Genomic DNA, 18,746 nt, shown 5'->3' with positions numbered 1-18,746 from the left:
CCCGATAAATCATAGCTGCATTACTATTAATACTACCATTAGGCAAGCAGGTCTGAATGAGTCTAGAATAGCCGCTTGGTGAGATAACACACAAAAGCAAATGTGTTTTTACAGTTCATCTTATCTACCAGGACCACTTAAAAAGCTCCAGGAAGCAGAATGCTTGTTTTCATGTCTTGTTACATACCACCATTCCTCAACTATAAACACTTGATCAATATATATACTTTTTTTTAATTGGGAAGAAACAGAGAATACGTATTAAATCTCTAATATGCTCAGCTGGCCAGGCTAAAGTGCTTCTTCAAAGGCCCCACATCTCCCCTGGTGGTGAACAGGTGAGCTGCAAGCCTGGTGCCTTAAGAGTTACTTCCTGATCCAACTGTGTGCAGACTCCCAAACTCACAGCGCACGATCGTGGGGTAGAGTTCATCAACTTATGAGATTTCTTTTAACCCCTGTACCTGGTTAAGGAAGATTCCCTATTATTCCCACTTTGCTAAGAGATTTATCGTAAATAGGTATTGAATAATATTGACAGTGTCCACATTTAATGAAATAATCACATGGCTCTTCTCCTTTACTCTATTAAAAGTGAATTACATTAGTGTATTTTATAACATAGCACCCTAGCTTTCCTGGGATAAAATGAGTCACAATGGATTATTTTATTCATTGTTAGAACTGATTTGCTATGTTATTCAGACCTTCAACATTTATATTCATGAGTACAATCAGCTCCAATTCCTTCTATTGTATTAAATGTCTGGTTTTGTTTTCAAGGTTATATAGCCTTATACAATGAGTTGTGTATTTGCTCTCCTTCTATGATGGAAACCGTGTAAGTTCCTTGGATACTGAGGAGAATACATAAAGCTATTGGAGTTTGGTGTTATCTTTGTGGGAACATTTTTTAGCTAAGAACCTAAGTCAGATCAGGTCCTCAAAACCCTTTAGAGACTCTCCGTCTCCCTCCTGGCCCGCGTGGCCTCCTGTACCCTGCCTCTCCGTGGCTCACATACTCCAGCTGCACTGGCCTCCTTGCTGTTCCTCAAGCAGGCTGAGCAGACCCCCTGAGACCCTGTCCTTGCCGCCCCCTCTGCCTGGAATGTTTGTCTCCCGGAGAGGAACATGGCCTTCGATCTCTATTCAAACTCACCCCTACCCGAGAGGCTGTCCCAGCCCCCCCATAAATAGGAATTCCCCTTCCTACCACACCCTGCTTTGCTGTCACTACATCTCTCGTTAACCTAATATTATGTAATTATTAATGCTTGTTTCCTGTCTCCCCAAACCAGAATGTGAGCACAGAAACTCTGGGGCTTTTTTTACTGCCGTTTCCCAGTGTCTGTAGAGCGCACCTACTTCATGTTGAACAAATGTGACAAGGAATAACAGACGCCTCTCTTTCCATCTGACCTTCCTTAGATGAAAACCGGGGCAGTGGCAGGAAAGAGCTCCTCTTCTCACACAGGACAGGACTAGAGCCATTTGCCCCTGGGGACAGCATGCAGGAAGGTAGCAGCAAAGTGTGAGGGCAGTTTTGAAGGTTACCCAGGCGACGGAGAGGCACTTACCTCCACACTCCTCAGTGCCAGCACGTTTCCTTCACTCCGCTGGGCCACCTCCACCGTGGGGGCCACGCCGCAGATGCCACAGATCATGTCATTGTAGTCACGAACAGTGAGGCACTCGAACGCCCAGTAGCCGTTGCACAGCAGCTCCTGCAGCTGGCTCAGCTCATCGGGGGCCAGCGTCTTCTCTGGAAGATGAGCAAGGGCTCCGAGTGGGTCCCAGGGAAAGGCCCTGAGGCCACGGGGATCAGCTAACGGTCAGCAAGAACAGCAATTCTGCGAGACAGCTTCTCCCCTAAGAACCCCGAGAGTGCTAACCACTCCGAGGGGCGAGCACCTGGCCTTTAAACGCTCAGGGACAACCCAGAGGAGAATGCTAAGAGCTACATCAGCCTAAGTACATCTGTACTAAGCACCTACTGGACACTAGATGCTGTGCCAAGAGCTTCAAATTACCCCACGTGACTCGTATCTTTATGAACCAGGAGTTACTATTTTCCTCATTTTATTAACTAGAGAAACTGAGGCACAGTAAGAAACTTGGTCAAAATAACATTGCCACTAAGTGGGAGAGCCACTGTCTGACTCCAGAACGTTTGCTCTAATCCATCTGACCTCATTGCAGGGAAGGTGCAGGAGCACCAGAGTCTGTAACTGTGGGATGGAAAAAGCACAAACGGAAGTAAGAAGAGCAAGGGGAAAATAATTTCTAATAGTAAAGAGCGTAGTCCCCTCAACATGAGCCTGGGGACTGGTAGCAGACCTCCAGAAGCTGTGTATTCAAAATGAGTCTAACATGCAGCGAAGCCAAGTCTACCTATGACCAGAGGACAAGCTTCTGAAAGTCAGTTTAACCCAGGGGTCGGAAACCTATGGCTCGTGAGCCAGATGTGGCTTTTGATGGCTGAATCTGGCTCACAGACAAATCTTTAGTAAAAAAATAATAATAATGTTAAAAATATAAAACATTCTCATGTATTACAATCCATTCATTTCCTACCGCTCATGTTCATGGTTGCAGGTGGCTGGAGCCAATCACAGCTGTCCTCCAGGACAACACCAAATTTTTATTGGATAATCGTAACGTACATGGGTTGTTGTATGGCTCTCACGGAATTACATTTTAAAATATGTGGCGTTCCTGGCTCTCTCAGCCAAAAAGGTTCCCGACCCCTGGTTTAACCTCATGGTGAGGGTCCCTGGATGCAAGGACTCATGCTTTCCAATGTTAGTGACATTTGTAAATTCCAAGAGAAGTGTGTTAGGGGGCCAAGAATGTCTCCTTTTCAAAATATCACACTGTCCCCCGCCAAGATGATTCTTTTTTTTTTTTCTTTTTTTCTGAAGCTGGAAACGGGGAGAGACAGTCAGACAGACTCCCGCATGCGCCCGACCGGGATCCACCCGGTACGCCCACCAGGGGCGACGCTCTGCCCACCAGGGGGCAATGCTCTGCCCCTCCGGGGCGTCGCTCTGCCGCAACCAGAGTCACTCTAGCGCCTGGGGCAGAGGCCAAGGAGCCATCCCCAGCGCCCGGGCCATCCTTGCTCCAATGGAGCCTCGGCTGCAGGAGGGGAAGAGAGAGACAGAGAGGAAGGAGGGGGTGGGGGTGGAGAAGCAAATGGGCGCTTCTCCTATGTGCCCTGGCCGGGAATCGAACCCGGGTACCCCGCACGCCAGGCCGACGCTCTACCGCTGAGCCAACCGGCCAGGGCAAGATGATTCTTTTAACCAAAGTCCATCACTGAAAATTCACAGGGAGCTTATGACTAACCTTGGATGAGAGAAGGAGCCAACCTTTACCTGTCTGTTCCTGCACCGACTTCAGAATAGTGTCGATAGACACTCGGGGGTCCTCTCCCACCTTGATCTGGTTTCGGATTGCAAAAAGCAAGTCCAGGCTCACTAGCAGCTTGTTCCCCACATTAAAGAGACCTGCAGGTGAAGAAGAGGCAATAGGGGAAATTCACTATAACATCATCTCCAACGGCAACAAACTAAATGCCCAAAAGGGGAAGAGTTAAATAAATTATGGTGCATTCATAAAACAGCAAACTATGCATCATTATAAAGAATGAGGCAGAACTAAATGCTCTGATGGGAAGCTGTCCACAATACATTAATAAATGAAAAAGCAAGTAATGAAACATGCAGAGAATATTTTTAAGGTAAGAACATCTCCCTGCCACCCAGTGCAGTCCTCATGAACTCTCAGCTGCACAAGGGCAAGACAGGGATGTGTAGGGTAAGGCTATAAAATCACGCCCTCTACACACACCAAATTTGGGATAAAAGACTCAGAGGAACTTAAATGCAGTCAGTTTAAGATAAATAAGAGGGTGACTTTACATTTGAACAATATATAATGCACAGACTTGCATAAAAACATATTATGGACTATGTATTCCCATTAAAAAAAGGGTATAAAGGAATGAGAAAGGTCTTTCTAAGCATGATATATTTTGAAGCCATAAAGGAGAAGATTACAGCTATGATTACATAAAATTTAAAACAAAATCAAAAAGAAAAAAAACAAAAGAACCCTTCATGTCCAAAATAAATAAATAAATAACATCATAAACAAATTTAAAGAACAACTGATAAACTGGGAAAGAACTCTGTCAACAAAATAACCCCAAAGAAGACTAGAAATATTCACAAGAGAAATTCAAGAAGGAGAAAAAAAAACAACAAAAGATATATAATCTTCTTAATAATCAAAGAAATACAAATTAGGAAATGATATACCAGTTTTCACCTATTCAACTGATAAACTTTAGAAAACTCATACTACTAACCTACAAAAAGTTCCTACAAAAATTACTTAGGTATAAACCTAACAAAATATGTACAGGGCCCATATGCTGAAAAATACAAAGCTCCAATGAAAGAAATAAAAGAAAACCTAATAAAACGGAGAGATAGATCATGTTCATGAATGGGACAACTTAATATTTTTAAGCATGTCAAACTTCCCCAAATTGACTACAGCTTCAATACAATCCCAATTAAAATTCTAGCAGGACTCTGTACACACTGACAAGTTGATTTTAAATTTATATTGAGGAGAGACAAGACGGCAATGGAGTAGGCAGACATACCAACTTCCACCTCCCAGAACCAAAGTGGATTACAAACTAATTTTAAGAACCATCATCTGACCAGGTGGTGGCGCAGTGGATAGAGCGTCAGACTGGGATGCGGAAGACCCAAGTTCGAGACCCCGAGGTTGCCAGTTTGAGCGCGGGCTCATCTGGCTTGAGCAAAAAGCTCGCCAGCTTGGACCCAAGGTCGCTGGCTCGAGCAAGGGGTTATTTGGTCTGCTGAAGGCCCACGGTCAAGGCACATATGAGAAAGCAATCAATGAAAAACTAATGATTGATGCTTCTCATCTCTCCGTTCCTGTCTGTCTGTCCCTGTCTATCCCCCACTCTGACTCTCTCTCTGTCTCTGTAAAAAAATAAAATAAATAAAAATAATTATTAAAAAAAAAAAAAAAAAAAGCCTGACCTGTGGTGGAGCAGTGGATAAAGCGTCAACCTGGAAATGCTGAGGTTGCCGGTTCAAAACTCTGGGCTTGCCTGGTCAAGGCACATATGGGAGTTGATGCTTCCTGCTCCTCTCCCCCCCCTCTCTCTCCCCTCTCTATAATAAATAAATAAAATCTTTAAAAAAATGTTAAAAAAAAAAAAAAGAACCATCATCTGGAAAAACCAACTTTGGACTAAACTAAGAGGACTCTTCAACCAAGGAACACTGAAGAAGCCACACTGAGACTGGTAGGAAAAGCAGAAATGCGGAGAGGGCTGCCCAGCTCCCTGGAGCAAACAGCAGCTGGGAGAGGCTCGCAAGGTGGGAAGTGAGTTCAGCAGAGAGGGGAGGGTCCTGAGTCCCAGGAACAAAGCCCCAGAGCCTAGAAGAGGCATATGGACAGTATTTAGCTGGAAACAAGTCAGGATACTGTTTGTGAGAAAGAGACTGATTTCTCAGACCCAAGATTCTTCTTAAAGGGACAGCGCAGAACACCTCTCTCACAACCACTCACCCAGGGCTCCAGGGGACAGGGAGAGAAGAGAAGACCGGAGTAGCAGGAAGAGAGTGTAATCTAGGAGGCACAGGGAGAAACATTTTGAGAGACAGCCACCCTAACCTCTGGGACGAGTCACTCCCCAAATCTGAAGTGAATATTTCCCCTGGAAACAGTAATACCAGCAAAGGGAAGCAGGACACCAGCCAAACAAGCTCTCCCATGGCACTCAGAGCAGAGTCCCGTAGAAGGAGGGAGCTCTTGGGACTACAGTAGTGAGTGTTAGGGTCTGAGCTGCAGCACCCCCACCCACACGGCTGAGGGCTCGCCCGAGGGCGGGCGGCAGTGGGACGTAGAAGCGTGGTTCTGTTGGCAAGGGCAGAAGCCGGCTGGTCACCACTGAGGCCCAGGTGTGAGCTCAGTCTTGCCCCGCTGGGGAGGAGGGGGCGTGCAAAAGTGGTCAAGCTCAGCTGCAGGCCGTCTGTAATCCAGCCTGCGGGGGAAGGGCAGGAGCCCCGGAAGGGGTGGAGACCTGCCTTTGAGCAAGGGTGCAGGAGCACAGCCTTGCCCTGCCCACGGAACTTAGGCTTGTGGCCTGACTTGGGAGCTGGCTCCTCCTGTGGGGGTGGAGCCAAAAGCCCAGAACAGGCAGAGTCCCGCTACTGATCATGGGCATGCAGTCCCGCCCAGCCTGTGGAGCCAAGGCTTGCAGCCCTCCCACGAGTGGGCTCCTCCAGCAAGGGCGAGGCAAAAGCCCAGAATCAGGCGGAGACCTGCAGCTGAGCAAAGGTGCTCACCCCTGCCCTCAGGGCCAAGCATAACACCACCTGCGGGGGCAGGGCGAAGGCCAAGGCCACCGGGGCTTGTACACCTGAGCACGTGATCACAGCCACTCCCGTGAAGGAGAGGTGGAGACCACAGCAACAGCCTCAGTGGGCAGGCACTGGCAACGCCCATACCCAAATGCCCTAGGCAGCAGCAGCAGAGGGAGTGGCGGGCCTGCAGACAGTCCACACCTAGGGAACACAGAGGCCACACCCAATGGACTCCAGTGGCCAAAACCTTCTTTTACACAGAATGAGAAGGCAGAGAAATACAACACAAATGAATCAAGAGAAATCCCCAGAAAAGGACCTGAATGAGTCAGAAAAAACCAAATTACCAGATGCAGTTTAAAATAACGATTGTTAGGATGCTCAAAGATATTAGAACAACAATAGATGGTCATTATGAACACCTAAATAAAGAGATAGCAAATATAAAAAAGGACATTGAAATAATAAAAAAGAATCAGTCAGAAATGACAAATACAATATCAGAAATGAAGAACAAAATGGAAGGAATTAAAAGCAGGATGGATGAAGCTGAGAATCAAATCAGCAGGTTAGAGAACAAGATAAATGAAGGCACAGAAGCAGAGCAGAAAAAAGAAAAGAGACTCAGAAAGTCTGAGGAAACTCTAAGAGAGCTCTGTGACAACATGAAGAGAAATAACATCCGCATCATAGGGGTTCCTGAAGAAGAGGAGAAAGAACAAGGGATAGAGACTTTGTTCAATCATATCATAGCTGAAAACTTCCCTCAATTAAGGCAGGAAAACATCTCACAAGTTCAAGAAGCACAGAGAACTCCATTAAAGAGAAACCCAAAGAAATCTACACCAAGACACATCATAATTAAAAGACCAAAGCTAAGTGATAAAGAGAAAATATTAAAAGCTGCTAGAGAAAGAAAGACTATCACCCACAAAGGAGCCCCCATAAGGATGACTTCTCACTTCTCAACAGAAACATTTGAGGCCAGAAGGAAATGGCAAGAAATATTCAAAGTAATGCAGAACAAGAGCCTACAATGAAGACTACTTTATCCAACAAGGCTATCGTTTAAAATTGAAGGAGAAATAAAAAGCTTTCCAGACAAAAAAAAACTCAAGGAATTCACTACAACCAAACCAAGGCTGCAAGAAATGCTAAGGGGCCTGTTGTAAACAGATCAAAGGAGAAAAAGAATATAGCAAAAGAGGAATACAGTTTTAAAGAATAAAATGGCAATAAACAATTACATATCAATAACCTTAAATGTAAGTGGATTAAATGATCCGATCAAAAGACATAGGGTAGCTGCATAGATAAGAAAACAAGACCCAAACATATGCTGTCTACAAGAGACACACCTTAAAACAAAAGATGCACACAGACTGAAGATAAAACGATGGAAAAAAATATTTCACGCAAATGGAAATGAAAAAAAAGCTGGGATAGCAATACTTATATCAGACAATATGGACTTTAAAACAAAGACTATAGTAAGAGATAAAGAAGGTCACTACATAATGATAAAAGGAGCAATCCAATAGAAAGATATAATCATTATAAATATCTACACACCTAATATAGGAGCACCTAAATATAATATATATAAATCAGACTTTGATGGATTTAAAGGGTGAGATCAACAGCAATACTATAATAGTAGGGGATTTCAATACCCCACTAACATCACTAGATAGATCCTCAAGAAGGAAAATTAACAAAGAAACAGCAGACTTAAAGGACATACTAGATCAACTTGATTTAATAGATATTTTCAGAACCTTTCACCCTAAAGCAGCAGAATATACATTCTTTTCAAGTGCTCATGGTACATTCTCTAGGATAGACCACATGTTAGGGCACAAAAGCGGTCTCAACAAATTTAAGAAGATTGAAATCATATCGAGCACTTTCTCTGATCACAATGGCATGAAACTAGAAATCAACCACAACAGAAAAACTGAAAAATACTCAAACACTTGGAAACTAAATAGCATGTTATTAAATAATGAATGGGTTGACAATGAGATCAAAGAAGAAATTTAAAAATTCCTAGAAACGAACGATAACAAGTATACATCAACTCAAAATTTATGGGACACAGCAAAAGCAGTCCTGAGAGGGAAGTTCATAGCATTACAGGCATACCTCAAGAAGCTAGAAAAAGCTCAAATAAACAACTTGACCCTGCATCTAAAAGAACTAGAAAAAGAGCAGCAAGTAAATCCCAGAGCTAGTAGAAGAAAGGAAATAATAAAGATCAGAGCAGAAATAAATGACATAGAGGCTAAAGAAACAATACAGAGGATCAATGAAACCAGGAGCTGGTTCTTTGAAAAGATAAACAAGATCGATGAACCTTTAACCAGACTCACCAAGAAGAAAAGAGGACTCAAATAAATAAAACTAGAAATGAGAATGGAGAAATAACAACTGACACAACAGAAATACAAAATATTGTAAGAAAATACTATGAAGAACTGTATGACAAAAAACTAGGCAACCTAGATAAAATGGACAAATTCCTTGAAACATATAATCTTTCAAAAATTAATCTGGAAGAATCAGAAAACCTAAACAGACTGATTACAACAAATGAGATTGAAACAGTTATCAAAAAAACTTCCAAAAAAGAAAAGTCCTGGGCCTGATAGCTTCACAAGTGAATTCTACCAAATATTCAAAGAACTAACTCCTATCCTTCTCAAGCTATTTCAAAAAATTCAAGAGGAAGGAAGACTTCCAAGCTCCTTTTATGAGGCGAGCATAATTCTGATTCCAAAACCAGGCAAAGACAACACAAAGAAAGAAAATTATAGGCCAATATCCCTGATTCATTTAGATGCTAAAATCCTCAACAAAATATTACCAAACCGGATCCAGCAATATATGGAAAAAATTATACAACATGATCAAGTGGGATTTATTCTTGGGAGGCAAGGCTGGTACAATATTTGCAAATCAATCAATGTGATTCATCACATAAACAAAAGGAAGGAGAAAAACCACATGATAATTTCAATAGATGCAGAAAAAGCATTTGATAAAATCTGGCCCTGGCCGGTTGGCTCAGCGGTAGAGCGTCGGCCTAGCGTGCGGAGGACCCGGGTTCGATTCCCGGCCAGGGCACACAGGAGAAGCGCCCATTTGCTTCTCCACCCCTCCGCCGCGCTTTCCTCTCTGTCTCTCTCTTCCCCTCCCGCAGCCAAGGCTCCATTGGAGCAAAGATGGCCCGGGCGCTGGGGATGGCTCTGTGGCCTCTGCCTCAGGCGCTAGAGTGGCTCTGGTCGCAACATGGCGACGCCCAGGATGGGCAGAGCATCGCCCCCTGGTGGGCAGAGCGTCGCCCCTGGTGGGCGTGCCGGGTGGATCCCGGTCGGGCGCATGCGGGAGTCTGTCTGACTGTCTCTCCCTGTTTCCAGCTTCAGAAAAATGAAAAAAAAAAAAAAAAAAAAAAAATCCAGCACCCATTCATGATCAAAACTCTCAGCAAAGTGGGAATACAGGGAACATACCTCAACATGATAAAGGCCATCTATGACAAACCCACAGCCAACATCATACTCAATGGTCAAAAATTAAAAGCAATCCCTTTAAGATCAGGAACAAGGCAGGGGTGCCCCCTTTCACCACTCTTATTCAACATAGTTCTGGAAGTCCTAGCCACAGCAATCAGACAAGAAAAAGAAATAAGAGGCATCCAAATTGGAAAAGAAGAAGTAAAACTATCATTATTTGCAGATGATATGATATTGTATATAGAAAATCCTAAAGTCTCAGTCAAAAAACTACTAGACCTGATAAACGAATTCAGCAAGGTGGCAGGATATAAAATCAATACTCAGAAATCATAGGCATTTTTATACACTAACAATGAACTGTCAGAAAGAGAAATTAAGGAAGCAATCCCCTTTACCATTGCAACCAAAAAAATAAAGTACCTAGGAATAAATTTAACCAGGGAGATTAAAGACTTGTACTTGGAAAATTATAAAACACTGATAAAAGAAATAAGGGAAGATACAAACAAGTGGAAGCATGGTTAGGAAGAATAAACATCATTAAAATGTCTATATTATCCAAAGCAATTTATAAATTCAATGCAATACCGATTAAAATACCAATGACTTACTTCAAAGATATAGAAGACATATTCCAAAAATTTATATGGAACCAAAAGAGAACACGAATAGCCTCAGCAATCTTGAAAAGGAAGAATCAAGTGAGAGGTATCACACTTCTGGATATCAAGTTATACTACAAGGCCACTATACTCAAAACAGCCTGGTACTGGCATAAGAACAGGCATATAGATCAATGGAACAGAATTGAGAACCCAGAAATAAACCCACACTTTTATAGTCAACTGATATTTGACAAAGGAAGAAAGAGCATACATTGGAGTAAAGACAGCCTCTTCAACAAATGGTATTGGGAAAATTGGACAGCTACCTCAAAAAAATGAAACTAGACCACCAATTTACAACATCCACAAAAATAAACTCAAAATGGATGAAAGACTTAAATGTAAGCCATAAAACCATAAGCATTTTAGAAGAAAACAGGCAGTAAGCTCTCTGACATCTCTCGCAGCAATATATAAATATTTGCCGATTTATCTCCATGGGCAAGTGAAATAAAAGACAGGATAAACAAATGGGACTATATCAAACTAAAAAGCTTCTGCACAGCTAAAGACAATAAGAACAGAATAAAAAGACAAACTACACAATGGGAGAATATATTTGACAATACGTCTGATAAGGGGTTAATAACCAAAATTTATAAAGAACTTGTAAAACTCAACACCAAGAAGACAAACAATCCAATCAAAAATGGGCAAAAGAATAGACACTCCTCCAAAGAGAACATACAGATGGCCAATAGGCATATGAAAAAATGCTCAACATCACTAATCATGAGAGAAATGCAAATTAAAAGCACAATAAGATATCACCTCACACCAGTCAGAATGGCGCTCATCAACAAAACAACACAGAATAAGTGCTGGTGAGGATGTGGAGAAAAGGGAACCCTCCTGCACTGCTGGTGGGAATGCAGACTAGTGCAGCCACTGTGGAAAACAGTATGGAGATTCCTCAAGAAATTAAAAATCGGACTGCCTTTTGACCCAGCTATACCACTTTTAGGGATATACCCCAAGAACACCATAGCACTGTTTGAAAAGAAGAAATGTACCCCCATGTTTATGGCAGCATGTTCACAATAGCAAAGATCTGGAAACAGCCCAACTAAGTGTCCGTCAGTGGACAAGTGGATTAAAAAGCTTTGGTACATATATACTATGGAATACTACTCAGCTATAAGAAATGATGACATCGGATCCTTTACAACAACATGGATGGACCTTGATAACATTACATGGAGAGAAATAAATCAGAAAAAACTAAGAACTATATGATTCCATACATAGGTGGGACATAAAAATGAGACTCAGAGACATGGACAAGAGTGTGGGGGTTATGGGGGGGAGGGGGGGTTGGGGGAGAGGAGGGGCACAAAGAAAACCAGTTAGAAGGTGACAGAAGACAATTGGACTTTGGGTGATGGGAATGCAGCACAATCAAATGTCAAAATAACCTAGAGATGTTTTCTCTGAACATATGTACCCTGATTTATCAATGTCACCCCATTTAAATTAATTTTAAAAAGTGCCTTTAAAAAATAAAATAAATTTATATTGAGAGGCAAAGAAACTAATATAGTCAAAACAATTCATGCAAGTGCAAGTGTGGAAGATTTATGCTACCTATTTATAAGGCTTGCTATAAAATTACAGTAATTAAGACAGTGTGATACTGACAAAATAACAAACATAACCGGAACAAGATAGAAGACAGAAACAAATCCACATGTGTATGATGAATTGATTTCAACAAAGGAAGGAAGGCAGGCAATTCACTGAAGGACTACTTTTAAAAAAATGGTGGGTCGACAATGCAAAACTACTCAGCAATAAAAAGGAAGAAATTAGTGATACATTCAAAAATATAAGTGACTAAATAAGGCGTTATGCTTAGAAACCAGACTCAAAATGCTACATGCTATGATGTGAATTTATGATATTCTGGAAAGATAAAACTATAGAAATAAAGGCCTATCAAATGGTTGCTAGAGGTTAGGGATAAAGGTCGGGCTTGATCACAGAGACCGCACAGACAATGTTTGGGGATGATGCAACTGTTCTACAGAGTGACTGCGGTGGTAGTTCCACAACTCAGTGCATTTGTCAGAACTCATAACTGGACAACAACAAAGTAAGTTTCACTGTCTTTAAATTTAAAAATAGAAATAAAATTACCTATATATACAAAATTATACTCCTAGGGTCCTACTGACCTAGACAAACTACAGGGAAATGGCACTCCTTGAATGTGAGCAAGAGCCTAAAATAGTTCAAACTCAACCTGGCAATGCAAGACACTGGAAGCATGAATTCAACATAAGGCAACATACGGTTCTAAAGACAGAGAATAAATAACAAGTACTCTTTAATCTTCAGGACTCAATTCTATACATAAAACTCAAGATTCAGATTTTCACAATGGTTGATACGGGGTAAATAAATAAACATTTAATGGTGATAAATGGAAGGAAAATGGGTGAATATGCAGCAATTCCCCTTTTAAGCATTTGCCCAAAGGAAATAATTAAGGCTGCACACAAAGATTTAGTTATAAAGGGGACTCTAAAATGGAGTGCTGCTTCTTAAAAATGGTCATATTATTTCTCCACTGCTGGCATGGGAAGATGCCCATGATAAACAGCTAAGTTTTAAAAAGTATATTCCAAACGACATTCATCACAGCCCCATTTCTGTTGAGAAAAAAGCTATATAAACCTATAAATCCCTCCATATTTCCCTATATTCTGCAGTGATGAATAACACACCTGGGATTAGAGGGCACAATGTTAAGTGTTTATCTCATGGCAGGATTGCCTTAACAGTAACTTTGTTTAAAGCTCCTGGATAATCTTAACAATTGAGAGGGAAATGTATATGGGGCTTAGGCATCCAGGAGGAAGAATCTCTTCTTCAGAAGCCCCATTTGAAAAAAGGTCCCGTGCTCATAGGACCAGAGGTCTGACCCACAGAGGCTGTTCCACTGAGGGTGGAAGGCTGGCACCCACCTGTATAGATGTCCATGAAGCTGTGCAAGGCCAGACAATGGGGATTCAGACACATCTTCACCTGGGCAGTCACCACCTGCAGCCGGTTGGCTGTCAGCAGCCAGCACTCCTGGAGCCCAGCCAGGGAGCTAGTACCCAAAACATCATCAACAAAAACAGAAGGGATATCAACAACTTTTTAATTAACCTCCAGGGTTCAGTGATGAATAGTAAAACCCTCAAGACTTTAACACAACAGGAAACAAAGGAGCTTGTGTCCCAAGGTTTTCTAGGTGGGTGCTCCCACTTTGTTCAAATTTGGTCCGTGGAATCACCCCCAAATTTAATATAACTCTCAATTTGTTACCCAATTTAACTAATCCCACTGAACTTCCAAATCCAAGCATTATGCTGAGCAGTCCTGATGTAAACAACATCCTAAATTGGTAACAATAACTTTCAGGTATTTTCAATGGAAATAAATGATTACTAATTATAATTATTAACTGACAATTTAAAAAATAAAGGAAACCTAAGAAAAGCACAGAATAACATCTTTAAAGCTTACAGCTTCAAAGCTGTCTGAAGGGGCAAACAGGCCAACTGAGATGGGGCAGCTAAGGGCAGGAAATGTGAAAGGGCTGCTTACTTTTGTCCCCCTTTGAACAATGGGCTGCCACAGAGAAGGCACTGTGTGGACGGAGACTCATAATAATTCGACCAAGAGGTTTGCTCGATGGTGACTGTCTCCTCACTCACGTTGGACAGGATGAGCCGAGAGCTGTTGAGTTCGTGAATCAAGGCGAAGACCTCGGCCAGCTCAGACTCATTCTCAGGAATCTGCAGGACTTTGCGCAGCAGCTGCAGCGTGGACTGGCGCTGGGTCTCCCTCTGGGCCGAGCTCAGGGGCTCTGTGACGCTCAGCCCATCCGGGAGTGGTGGGCTCGCCTCCTGGGAAGACAGTGAACTGATCACCAAGCACCAGGGCACAAAGAACCACCCGCAGGCTCAGTCACAAGAGGCTGTGAGTGGCAGAGGAATGGGCCCATGACTGGAAGGTGGGAAACCCAGGCTCCTAACCTGCTAAGCTAATAACAACACCCTGTGACTTATGGCAGGTGCTCTCTTCCACTGGCACTCAGTTTACCAATAAAATGAGGGGACTATACACACCTCTTAGTAATGGATTCAAAGGCAGCACCGATTCACCAGGTAGGGGATTTGGAGGATAACAGACCTGGGTTTCAGCTCGAGCTATGTCACTTAACAACTGTACACACGAGACCCAAAGCAATGTACTTAATCTTTCTGAGCCTCAACTTCCTAGCCTATGAAACAAAGGGCCAAAATACTAGTAATCTAGAGAAGTTGAACAGAGTAAACAAGATAGTGTATGTAAAACACTTAGCACAGTGTCTGCCTGGGATGCAATGAAAACTCTGAATGGCAGCTTTGTTATATAAACAAATATCTATACTAATAACATAGTTCTCCCTAATGCTATGGCTTCTAGGCACAAGGGGACTTTATATACTAGTCAGAGGCTTCCAAAAACAAAGTTCTAAAATGCTCATTAAGAATAGGTCCTTTTCAATGGAGGTTTCTTGTGCAAATACAGCCTGAATTACTCCCTTCTCTGTGCTCCCAGAGTCGACTCATTTACTGCAGAATTCACTGCTCCACAGTCAGTAAACCACTGTCCCCCTCTTCAGTGAGTAGAGGGTCCTTGCTTATTTACTAAGTCACAATACCAGCATGAGGTTGGGGTACATAAAAGATGCTCATTTATATTTGCTGGATGTATTAAACAGGGTATGGCAAAAATAGGTTTACAGTTGTAAGTACATGAACAGTTTATTCTTGTATTATTACTTACTCATTATTTTTCCATACAGACAACTGTAAAACTACTTTTGCCCTATAAAAAGTAACTTTTTGGTTATCTTTCTCCCCCACTAGACTATAAACTCCTCAAGGAATGGGGCTATGTCCTATTCATCTCTCTACCTCCAAAGCCTGACCCATAGTAGGCATTCAGTATATGCTTGCTGAAAGAATGAATGAAGAGCTGCGTGACACTGGAATTGAGTTGCCCTGGGAGACTGTGCTCCCCATCGTTGTGATGCTGAACCATGGGCTGCAAGATAAGTGAACAGGAACATTCTCCTTTGGCTCTGAGCCACAACTGAAAGACGGAAAGGAATGAAGACTGTTTCAGCCCAAAGATGTTGCAACGTTAATTACAGCTGCTGAAGACAGACTGCACAGGAAGGTACACAACCAGGGGCTCCAAAAGCAATCCACACAAAGGTCACCTGGTTTCTGACCTGTGTATTATTTTGTGGAAAACCATGACTTTTATTTCTCCTAAGATAAGACTGGAGGATAGGGAATGCCTGAAGATGAGGATTCTTGGGGTAGGCAGCTACCAGTTAGCGAAAGCCAGAAGAATATAAATAAGAGTGTGATTTGAAATCCATTAGCAAGATGTCTCTAGATAATTCCTGCCTGACCTGGAAAGTTAAGTGACCTCATCATCCAAAATCTAGAGAACACCCACTTTCACACTGCAAACCAACAGCTACAGAAGGAGAAAAATGTTCAGAGCAAAAAGAACACAATTTCATGCCATAGTTACTAACCACATTATTGTGTATGCAAGCTCCAGAGTTAGAAGGTGAGGGAGAGATAAATAAACCCACCCTAAAAGAGATTATGGTCTCCGAGAGAACTAAAAGAGGGAGTCAAGAGGGTGCGGTCACTGCTAGTGAAGAGGAGCAATTTAACACATGGAGAATTCAGGAAGAAAGCTCAGTGCCAACAGAGGGCACCCAGTGGAACGACGGGATGTAACGGAAGCTATGGACCCATTTACATGCAGTTTTAGGGGTGGACAGATTCCTTGAAGCTCCATCTTGAGTCTTCTCTCAAGGCTAAGGGCTCTGAGCATACAATGCCTGGAGTCCACCGGACAGTCGAGTCCACCCTGCCACCTGGTTGTACTGGTGGGAAAGCTTCCAGTCCAGGGTTGCTCCTGGCAGGTCAAAGGCCTAGTCCCAGTGTTTCTTCCACTGAGCCATCAATGCCTACATCCTCTAGCTCTACTTCCCTGTCTCCCAAAGACCATAACCTCAGAATGCGGCCCAAACACAGAAACAGACCTGAAGACCAGGGATGAGCTTCATCTCCTAGAAGGGCCCCTCCCTATGCAAAGAAACCCCGAAGCCTGAAGCAGTTTAATCCACATTTCAGTCCTATCCACTCTCAAACCTACGTAATTTTCCCTCTTCGTGTAACCTTCTGGGCCTTTCCCTGGCTCAAGGATATTCAGAGGGACTTCATGACTGAAAGACAAACTGCCCAGTCCAGCATTAAAGATTTCCATGAGCCCTGGCCGGTTGGCTCAGCGGTAGAGCGTCAGCCTGGCGTGCAGGGGACCCGGGTTCGATTCCCGGCCAGGGCACATAGGAGAAGCACCCATCTGCTTCTCCACCCCTCCCCCTCCTTCCTTTCTGTCTCTCTCTTCCCCTCCCGCAGCCAAGGCTCCATTGGAGCAGAGATGGCCCGGGCGCTGGGGATGGCTCCTTGGCCTCTGCCCCAGGCGCTAGAGTGGCTCTGGTCGCTGCTGAGCGACGCCCCGGAGGGGCAGAGCATCGCCCTCTGGTGGGCAGAGCGTCGCCCCTGGTGGGCGAGCCGGGTGGATCCCGGTCGGGCGCATGCAGGAGTCTGTCTGACTGTCTCTCCCCATTTCCAGCTTCAGAAAAATACAAAAAAAAAAAAAAAAAGATTTCCATGATATGGCCCCGACACGCCTTTCGAGCCTATTCTCCATACTCCTCCCATGCACCCTCTCCTCTGCCAAGGAACACCCGCCGGCTTCCTGTCTCTCCACTTCCGCTCCTGCTTGTCCTTAGGTAGAGCAGGCCTTCCCCCCCTTCCGTCCAAATCCTGCCCATTTTCACAAGATCCAGCTTGGATCTGAACTGGCCAGGCTCCACCTCAGATCCTGACCAGGTGCCATCCTTTCCCTGCAAGGCAGATCAGCTGACATTCCTCTAATCACCCTCATCGTAACCACTCCATTTGCTGCCGCAGATACTGTCACTTTCTATTCACTTTAAAAAACTCACACGTGGGAATTCAGATGACCTCTAAAAAAGCCCATTTTTTCTGGTTCTAATAATAAAAGGCAAGCCAGAAGGAGCCGAGTGGAATGTGTCTTCTATCCAAATAGTGTGGCCCAACTTCAGAGAACAGGCTTGCTACGACTGCTAGAAGGAAAGCTTTGTGATTAGCCAAAAGCTCTGTAGAAACGTGAGAAAGAGCGATCTGCTCTCGTCTTGGGGCTGGCATTCTCTGTTTACCAAAACACTACTGATAGGTCCTCTGCTAAACCTCATAGGGAAAAGGATGTAACCCTTCCAGCTCATCTTCTGAGTCCTCTTTAAGGCCTGTGTTAGCAGTCTCTTTGATGAATGAACTCTCGGTCCACTGGGCCAGAAGTGTCTCAGAGATCAAAGTATCTGGTCAAACCTCTCACCCTGGCAATGAGGACAAGAAGGTCCAGAGAGAAGAAGGCACTTGCCCAGGTTCAGAATCTATAACCTGGTTCCAGCTCTGGTACTCGACTATCATGTACTAAGAAATTCTTTTATATCTACTACAACAGGTCCGCTAACAGAGCCCAACCCAAGGCCATGGGACGTGTTTGGGAAAGGAACTCACGAGAGCCTTGGTGGTTTTCTCAGTCCGGTCTTTGGCAAGGTTAAAACCACAGCTGGGACAAATCCGCGGTTTGTGCCGGTTGGTGTAGACATAGCTACAAGAGGGATTCTTGCACTTTCCCCGGCCTCTTGATGTAGCCAGGCCCAAATCCTAAAAAAGTAAGACCAACATTCAGTTCTTCAAAAGTGGAGTTATACTTGGACAGAACCAAGAACCAGGATAACTAGCTATCAGTAAATCAAAGAAAGCGGCCAATGTGAAACCATACTTAGACTAACTTCCAAAGAGCCTTGAAGATCTCTTTTCTGCAGTTATCCCCCTTTAATCTTAACACAGCCTGTGTAATTTTAGCAAGCACTTCCCCACCTATGGAAAGAGTTGACTCTCAAAGGTGAGAAACTCAAATGCCTCCAGGGTTCAGGCCACTGGCAGAAGGAAACAAGCCTGTTCTACTGAAGAATGCAAAAGACTGTGGTA

At 43.5% G+C, this 18,746-nt stretch overlaps 1 protein-coding gene across 2 annotated transcripts in view; it reads right to left on the bottom strand.

Annotated features, from left to right (window-relative positions):
* HMGXB3 (HMG-box containing 3) overlaps positions 1-18,746 on the bottom strand; it is a 54,891-nt gene that overhangs the window by 8,743 nt on the left and 27,402 nt on the right. For both annotated transcript variants that reach the window (XM_066272990.1, XM_066272991.1), the window contains 5 exons: positions 18,270-18,419; positions 14,194-14,495; positions 13,566-13,693; positions 3,378-3,509; positions 1,578-1,762 (listed from right to left, as the gene is read on the bottom strand). In XM_066272990.1, coding sequence (XP_066129087.1) covers positions 1,578-1,762; positions 3,378-3,509; positions 13,566-13,693; positions 14,194-14,495; positions 18,270-18,419 — 897 coding nt within the window. The remainder of the gene's footprint in view (positions 1-1,577; positions 1,763-3,377; positions 3,510-13,565; positions 13,694-14,193; positions 14,496-18,269; positions 18,420-18,746) is intronic.

Source organism: Saccopteryx bilineata, chromosome 4 (assembly GCF_036850765.1).
Source record: "Saccopteryx bilineata isolate mSacBil1 chromosome 4, mSacBil1_pri_phased_curated, whole genome shotgun sequence".
NCBI lineage: Eukaryota > Metazoa > Chordata > Mammalia > Chiroptera > Emballonuridae > Saccopteryx > Saccopteryx bilineata.
The sequence above is the reverse complement of the archived record's forward strand: the minus strand, read 5'-3'. Positions and strand labels throughout refer to the sequence as shown.